Here is a 9,747-nt window from a genome sequence, read left to right on the forward strand (position 1 = left end):
ACTTTAAGAAAGCCTTTGATTTTGTTGACCGTAAGAAATTGCTATTTATGTTACATACCAAAGGATGCCATGGCAAAATGTATAATATTTTAAGAAGCATGTATGACTCTGTTGCAGCCTGTGTTAGAACTAATTCTGGCAACACTGAATCGGTTAATACTTCCGCTGGTGTGCGACAAGGCTGTGTATTAAGCCCCGTACTCTTCATATTCTTTATTAATGAACTTGTAGATGATATGTATAAATCATGTAATAATGGAATATTTGTTACTCCCCAAATCAAAGATTTACTTTTGCTTCTCTTTGCAGATGATATTGTTACGTTTTCATTTATGGTAAACGGACTGCAGAGACAGATAAATATTCTTCAAACATTTTGTGACACATGGGGACTAGAGTTGAATATGGAAAAATCTAATATAGTTGTCTTTAGAAATGGGGGCATAGTGGCACATTCTGAAAAATGGTTATTCCGGGGCAAAAGTATGAATGTTGTTTCATATTATAAATATTTGGGTCTTTTATTTTCTAGCCGATTAAACTGGTCCATGGCATCTAAAACTCTTGCAGCACAAGCTAAGAAGGCATTATTTCCCATTTTCAAACTCTTTAAGGCTAATAAATTTATTTCATTTGACTCAGCTTGCTTACTTTTTGACACTAAAATAGCACCAATATTGTTATATGGATCTGAAATTTGGGGAGTAAACTATTTCGAAGCCATTGAAAATGTGCATGCATCATATTTTAAAAGATTTCTTACTGTAGGTAAATTTGCTTCCAACAAAGCCGTACTTGGCGATACAGGACGCTATAACATGCATATTGAGAGTCAAATGAGAGTAATCAGATACTGGATTAAACTTATCAGAATGCCCGATTACCGCTACCCGTATCAAAGCTATCAATTATTATCATCCCTAGACAAACGTGGAAAGTATTCTTGGGCTTCGGGTGTGCGAAATGTGTTATTTTTAAGTGGGTTTTCTTATGTTTGGTTTAAGCAAGATGTTGGTGATATAAAAATGTTTCTGTCAGCATTTAAACAACGAATAAAAGATATATACATTCAGAATTGGCACGTATCAGTAAATTCATCGAGTTTTCTAAGTCACTATTCACAATGTAAATCGATGTTTGGACCTGAAAAATATATTAGGGTCCTTAATGATAAGTCCCTTTTAAGACATTTTTGTAAATTTAGAATCTCTCTACATGCCTTAAAAATACAACGTTATAGAAAAGATAAAAATACACTAGAAGATTTATCATGTTCTTATTGTTCTTCTGGTAAAACTGAAGACGAACGTCACCTACTATTAGATTGTGAGGCATTCTCTGCCGGCCGAAGGAAGTATTTAAAATGCTTTAATGATTCCCCACAAACGATATATAAAATACTTAAATCTAAAAACGATGACACTATTAAATCAGCTGCCAGTTTTATTAAACATTTGATGTCCATCCTTAAATTACATGTAAAACCATAATTTCGTGTCACGTGACCAATATTTGTTAAAAAGAAAAATTAACTGTACTATGGGCCACTGGGCCTTCACTACTGAATAAAACCTGTCTGTCTGTCTGTCTGATATTAACCATTCCAATACACACTGGCGTGATAAGGTATATTTATGTAGCAATGTGTTGTATCTATATCAAGAGTCCGATTTTAAATGCATCGGTTCTTCTCTGACCTGATAAAGTATCAGGGAAAATCGGGGAAACTTCCTGAGAGCTGACACCTTAAGGATTGTTTACGAAGAGAAGGCTAAACTAGAACGTACAGCTTTAAACACAATAAATGTTGGATCTATTGTAAACAGAACAGTACAAAAATCTGTGATAGTAATGAAACACATGGCATACTATAATTCCGCTTGATAAAATGTCCACAACAGTTTTTAAGAACTTGTAATTTAATGTATGTTATAATTATTATTATGTATGATGATTATTTTCAAGTTAACATACTTACCTTCAGTGAACAGAGACATGCTTTTGTAAATAAGTATACTTCAAAATGTTTTGAAAATGATTTTATAAACGATGTGATTTGGTTTCAACCAAAGCAAAGGAAACCTTCGCCAATGTTTCTAAAAAGATGGTGTGTGAACGTGTTCATTTTGATTCTTGATAACATTTTAGTCACGTAAACAAGTCGTTTGAGAAACGCTACAGGAAGAGAATCCCTTGAAAGAGTATTGTATATATGTTAACTGTTAGCTTGGCAGCTGCCTAGTGGCCATTATAAGTGAGTTTGGTATCTTTGTTAAATAACGCCACTGAATCTCGGGTGTAGAACTGACTACTCGCATACATACTACATGAACGTTCTCCGAAAGAGCCAAGATATAGAAACACCGACTGTCCACTGGACAAATAAGTCGGTTCTATCGTACCTTGGACAATGAAACCATCGTTCTATGCAATGATAATATATTGTGTTCTGGCAAGGCAGACTATCGATGGAATATTTCTGTGTATGTGATGCATTGTATACCATATATACACCAAGGATCACACTAACAGAGAGAAGCGTCGCATGTGCTCGTTAATATTTCATTTGGTTCCTTGACTCTCTGCATGTGTGTGTGTCGCTATCCATACGGGATAGTACTGTTACACTGGGAAGAAGCGGGTAACACGAGAGCTACGTTAGAGCTTTTGGACAAAGATGGGATTCTCTATCCACACTGTTGCAGGTAATTTCGTGTTTCGTCAGAATCAGTTTTCAAGACTTTCAGGGTTATACATGAACTGCTGTTTACGAATGTACCAGAGATATTCACGAAACAGCAGAGGCGATTCATCATTTTGTGACATGGAGTATAAATGATAACTAAAGCAGGACTTTTAATCATATTTAATCATATATTCGGTGCGTAAAGGAAGAAGCCCACAAACAATCTCAAGGGACCCATTTGACCTTTGGACATTTTATAATAATTGGTAACGTACTTATTTTGAAATTGAAAAATAAACTTCGTCGACTCATAACATGAATCATTTCAGGGCTCAACACTACTCACCATACATTCAATCGGCAGTAAACTTTATTTTATTACTGGACGGGATTGCCTAAATAAGAATGATCATATTTGTTCTATGCACTGTTTGTTTCCATAATGCACTTGCATAGTTTCTCATACCGGAAGCTCGTTAAATGCTTCAGTTTCTTACACGTGGTGAAGGAATAAGTATGTGTGTACTCCTTTGAGACAGGGCGTTAAAACGAGGGTGTACTCCGAAACGTTGTCTTCCTCATATAAAGAAGCTGACATCAACAAAACTCTCTTCTTTAATTTTAATTGGCACTGGGTATACTGAGAATAGCAACACCAAAGGGATAAAGAAGAGTGGAGACAACAAATATGTTGCCAATTTGGATAACTTGTTTACGATATAGAATGAAGTTCATTTCAAAGACAAGTTGAGCTACTTTATCGTGTTAGGATTGTCTAAAACGTCTTCAATAATAGATAGGAGGGAAACAAAAATTGACGCCTCTCACCTTCAGTATGAAAAACGGATCTTCTGTCACTTTGATACTATTGACACTATGCATATCACTGTGAAGAAATATATTTTCAACCTGAACTTATTTACATGAGATTACTTTCTTACATAATGTTTTATCATAAGTATACATTGTTGTGTCTTGAATTACTTCAGTTATTTTCTCACGGATTCAAGCTTATTTCAAAAGTTCAATATTTTTCATTTTTTGTTCATTTACTTAATATTCATCTACTTCTTCAAACATTTTGAGGTTTTAATCCTTACCCATTACTTCATTTTCTCGTTAAAGTTCTTTTTCAAAATCAAACTATCAAAGAAACAAGTATTTGTTCATGCAAACACAGCGACAAGAAAAATTATTCCCGTCCTGCTGTTGACTGTTCATTATCAGTACATACATGCTGCTACTCTGCCGAACTTCCTCGTATTAATAAACAAAGTACTCTCTGGTGGCATTAGTGGTCATTGCGTGTTACATTATCCGTCTGAAATGTTTGGTCTTATTTTTCTCCTTGGTTAACTGAACACTCCATAATAATAGCAAAGCTAACACTATAATTTTGTATTCAATGATCAGTGATCGGTACCTTTCCATATGACACAGGCTTCAGTGTTCTTACAAATGATCAAGATAGTAAAATAAGATCGCGATGTCTTCTCTCGTCCTGACTAGCATGATACTGCACCTAACATGGGTCATCGTTACTGACTGTTTATTATTAAAAAAAAAAATATATTCATAGTGTCTTCTTTCGCGCCATAGTCCCTGAACTGTTTCAAAAACACCATAAGGTTGTAATTTCCTGACATCCGGTTTACTGCCCCGAAACACAAAATTCGTTCGTAATGCCTACCTTCATCCTTACTCCCTCTGACTGGTGTGAAAACAAAATATCGAAATGTTGTGATGTCTTCTGTTGTTAACGGGAGGTTAACTGCTCGACAAAGAAAAGAAAGTATGGTGAAGTCTTCTTCCTTGCCTAAAACGTCGGTTATGTGTTCAGATAACTGAAGAGGGTCGTAATGTCTTTCCTCCTCCTGAAGGTCGATTAACTGTTCCCAATACAAAATAGGGTCGGAAAGTCTCATTTCATCCTTATGATCCTATTCTGATAATAAAGTAAGGGCGTAACATCTTCTTTCATTACCAGTGCCAGTTGAGTGTAACACAAGATGCCAAATGCCTCTGTTCATCCTTACGACCAGACTATGCCTAGAGAATACACGGCTGCTTTGTCTCTTGAATCAAGGCATTGTATCTCCACGAAAACAGAACGTTTTGAAAACGTTTTAAAAACGTGTCCACATGGTTTTTAAAACATTGTGGGTTTAAAAAAAATTAAAAATTTATTGACGAAACGTGGACCAGAAACATTAGAAACCTTCTAAAAACGTTTCAAGTACGTGTCCACTGGGTTTCCAAAACGTTTCAGAAACGTTTGGGTTGAAATTTGTTGCGATTGTAGAGATATCAGAAACAATATCACCTTCTGATTTCGCTGCAAGGCTAGATTACCAACACTAAGTGTTTGGAATCCCGTCAATAAATACATCCACATAAGCAAATTTGTTAATTATGTCATCCTTTATTATTAGTGAAAATGAAAACAAAGCAATTATATGATTTAAATACTACTTCATTTCATTAATAGATGTGGAAAATAATCAGTCATATTTGGCGTAAGTCTCTTCTTGCGTTGTTTTTTTTTTGGCTTCTGACATTTCTAGAAATACTATAAATAACTCCTGTTGCTTCACTCTTGATGATGCTAAATTGCGGCTACACATGTTTATGTTCCGTGAAAGTGTTGAAGAGTACAAACTTCCACCAGTATTTATCGAAAACGTACAAAATAAATACAAATCAATCAACTTCAGTAGACCTTCAACCATATACAACAGGAATTTATTACTAACGAAATAAAAGCAATTTGTTGTTGTTAGGGAAGTGACGTACTGTTTATACTGTTATAAAATAACGAACTGGAGTCGATTCAAATGTCAACTTGTCCCCCGATTTCATGTACATCGTTGATAAGCAAGCAAGAGTGTCTACGTGACCAAATGTGTGTCGGCAGATAGGGCAGAAGAAACAGGAAAACTTCCTACATTTGAAAACATGTCTACACTTTGGTAATTTAATAAATGGTAATATTATAGCTAAGTTAATAGTCGACGTTTCCTTGTAATTTAATTGATATCACCTTGAACTCTATATTGCATTATTTGCAAACACAGATACACGTGACATAGTTTGGATATGAATATGCAGTTATTAGTTTACCACTCTGCAAGCGCGTAGAAACAGGTTATCACATCTTGCTTGTACTATTGATTTTGATCTTTTGACCACTGACGCTCATGTACTAAACAGTCACTCTAACACTTCGTCTCATACAGTTTATGTCACAAGTACTATCTATCATACACATGTTGAGAAAACATCATAGGAATAGGTACAATTACAAACAAAGGATAAACGTCTACGAGGCAAGATATAGAATTTCGAGGAACAATAATGTGAATATACACACCTCTTGTTAGAAAAATGTCGTCCTGTCATAAAAGCAAGGTGTGCAGACTTCTACATCCAGTAATGTGACGGAGATTCCCGCCTGTTATGTACAGAGTCCGATTCTGAATGCACGGGTTCTGCTCTGACCTGGTATAGTATCTGGAAACATTGCTGAGAGTTGATGAGATAACGATTTTATAGCGTTGTGATTTGGTTTCAATCAAACTGTAGGAAAACCTTCGCCAATGTTCCAATAACATTTCTGAAACGTAGTTGTGTAGAAGTTTGGATTTTGTTCCTTGATAATGTTTAAATAATATTACTGGAAACGTTTTCACAACGTTTCAAAATAACTTTTAGAAAACGTTCTATAAATATTATGCAAACGTTTCATGAAACATTTCCCAGAGAAATCACTAGAAAACGTTTCAGAAGAGTTTTGTGCACTGAAAATGTTTGTTAGAGATGATATTGGCCGATATGCTCATGTCCATTTATTTACTAGGCATGCCATGTCTGGTGAATACACAAAACGTTTCTTTTCCAGTAAAATGTCTCAAAATGAAACCATAGTATAAGAAAGTCAGACTTAAATGGTTTATCCTTATTACAGGATTCTATCTTGTCGTCTGTGGTTCCTGCACAAACATCAACGTCATTTCTACCGGAGATTACACGATGTATAATACACACGACTATGGCGTTGACATCAAGAATAGGTCAGCAATTCTCTTCCGGGTCAAAGGGTGCAATGATGGACACATACGACTGTATGATGGCCCCGACTTCAGCTCAGCTAAGAACGCCTACATTTTGCTTGGTGGATGGGGAAATGATAAGTGTTTGATGGAGCCGTGCAGTGCTTGTTCAACCCGATACTCTCAAAGATACCCATACTTGAATTGTAACGAGATGAGGCCAATGTGGGTCAACTGGACTGGCAGATTGCTTAGCATCGGTGAAGGAACTTACGTGGGAGAACGAACCTTCATGTTTACTGAACAGCAAAGGGACTTTGACGTCCAGTATTTTGCAGTTGGATCCGGTTGGAATGCAGTATTTGACTGGGAATTCGGTAAGGAAAGCCAACAACTCCTAGATATGTGTGAGTCTTGATTTGTTTGTAGACAGAATATCTACTTCTGTCCTCAAGTGTTGTATGTGCTTTTGGCCGAGAAAGTCTTTGTGGAAATAATTACCCACTGTCGATAATATGATGGCCGTTGCTACACTTATCAAAATTGTGAGTCAACTCAAAATTCTGTCGTTTTTTCATTATCTTTTACACTAAACAATACTGTAGTTGTATAGTGGTACTTTGTAAATAATCGTTTGTGTACAGTTTGGATAAATGATGTGTGTTCTATCTTTATTTGATAAAATATACACAGAAATGATACAAGCTACAAAACCATTTGCATTATAAAACACATCCGCTATATGCGAAGTGACTTGTGTGATGCCAGTTATATCTTAAGAATGTGTTCTAATAACTTTCAAACGGTAAGGCTATCAGATGTTTGTCAAAAGATGAGCGCACACTGACCCACCAGTGGAACCCGTCACAAATACACGCAAAGACAAGTAAATTCTTCACACAGAAAAACAAAGGAATACAAGGTCATTCCAAGTCTAATGTCAAAAATGTCTGAATGTATATAACTCTTTTTGAAAGTCTTTTCCCAGCCACATTTGAGCACCTGTCCCCTGACAAGAGTTCGCCCCATTGTTTTAAAAAATTGTGAAATTTATTCAGCAATAGCTAGACATACTTCAACATTAAAGCAAGGTTGACTGTTGACCAGTTACTGGACTTTGTGGACAGTTCTTTGCCACTTTGATTCTTCACACATTGATCAGTCTGTAAAACATGGGCTGTACAACTATGCTCGTTCTTTAGATGGCATTAACTAGTGATCATAACAATATCACCGCTGCACGGAAAAAGTCAAAGTGGGTATTTATCGTTTGTTATTATCTGTTGTACAAAACAATATTGCGGTTTCATGGTCCACCGAGGGAACCTGTCGCCAACAGATGCAAAGGCACGTGAACTGTTCTCGTGGACAAATACAAAGGCATGCAAGGTCACTTCAAGTCACAAGTCCAAATAATGCATATTGCGCTTTTTGAAAGGCTTTCTGAGGCCTTGAATGTGACCCTCATCATTTTAGCAAGACTCCGCCGACAAGAGCACATGAAATTGTTTCCGAAAGTTGCGAAATGCATCTAAGCTAGATCTGCTGGAATTATTGCTCAACAGCAAAGGAATGTGACTGTTGAAAGGTTATTCGACTTTGAGAAATGTTCTTTGTCACTTCTTTTCACATTGATCTGGATTTAATACATACATTGTACACCTATGTTCTTTGTTTAGATGGCTACCCCGGGAATTACTTTGAGCTTATGGTGCCTTATGGTTGGAGTACACGCCAAATGTTGTCTTCAGTGACGGCCGCTTCTATGGTAAACTGCATCAGAAGATGTCAAGGCATGATCAGCTGTAGGTCGGTCAGCTACCAGAGCACAACCGGCACCTGTCAGTTATATTTTGAACGGCCACGACCCTCTGATATCAATCCTGACAACACTTGGGAAACATGGACGGAGAGAAACATGTGAAAGGCACTCCTTATGACTTTACTTGGTATGGCAACGAAAACCCATGCACTGGGTCATTCGTGACCCGCTCTTGCTATTCAAACCAAATAGCGACTTGTGCGCCCTCGAAGGAATTCATATCCGTGTATGGGTATCAGGACTACTTCAAACAAGAACGAGAACTCTGATTTATTTCAATATCAATAAACAATACTTCAGCAATCACAATGTCATGCCGATAAAGATTTGTTGAAAACATTCCAGTGACCTGTGCCTATTACACTGAAGGAAAAGGAAGTTTTATGGATAGCCAAATTCTTCCTTAGAATGATTGTGACGTTGGACAGTGGGGTTTATTTTCCTGATTAGGCAATTAAGTGAGTGAGTGAATTAATATTTGACGTGACATGGCAATATTTCAGCCATATTGTGACGAGAACCATTAAGATTATACATAATACTGAATGGTAAATAATCTGTCAACGAAGGATAGATATTTAAAACTAGTAATTGAATCTGAGACAGGTTAACAATAGAGGACTATTCAATATAAAAACGGGCTATAGATCGCCAACAACTGAAGGTAGATCACCATACCAGGGTCCATGAGGACATACAGTACATTTGCTACATGCATGGACCCTAGTTCCATTTACACCATCCCCTCAGCCACTGGCGATTATACGAAAGTTTAGCCAAGTTTAAAAAGAACAAATATGCTACGTTTAAAATCGGGTAAGCAAAAATTAAACTGTGAAAGATTTGGGACTTACGTACCCTCTCAGGAGGACAATAATTTTACGATACTTTAAGCCCCTTTTAGGATACAACCGCTAACAATACCAGTTGCGAATTTATACCACCATTATTAAAATACATCTATCTACAACACATTAATAAAAATTCATTCATGAAAAGTCATATTTTTTTTAAAAAAAACCAACAATAATTGAATGAGAACTGACAGTGGTGAAAAGATCCTTTACAATTTTGCCATTGAAATATTTATCCCTTGTGATGGAGAATTCAACACACTCAAGCAGTATATGTTTGACCGTGACTCTGTCATCACAAGGGATACAAAACGGGGGATCTTCACCTTTCAACAG

General features: G+C 36.5%; 1 protein-coding gene across 1 annotated transcript; it reads left to right on the forward strand.

Moving 5' to 3' along the window:
• Window positions 1–2,677: 2,677 nt before the first annotated feature.
• On the forward strand, window positions 2,678–8,659 carry LOC137260629 (uncharacterized). The gene is made up of 3 exons (XM_067798227.1): window positions 2,678–2,705; window positions 6,651–7,112; window positions 8,415–8,659. Exons 1-3 carry the CDS (start codon window positions 2,678–2,680, stop codon window positions 8,657–8,659), a joined length of 735 nt encoding a protein of 244 aa, XP_067654328.1.
• Window positions 8,660–9,747: the final 1,088 nt, after the last annotated feature.

The sequence above is a fragment of the Haliotis asinina genome, chromosome 14, assembly GCF_037392515.1.
Source record: "Haliotis asinina isolate JCU_RB_2024 chromosome 14, JCU_Hal_asi_v2, whole genome shotgun sequence".
Taxonomy (NCBI): domain Eukaryota; kingdom Metazoa; phylum Mollusca; class Gastropoda; order Lepetellida; family Haliotidae; genus Haliotis; species Haliotis asinina.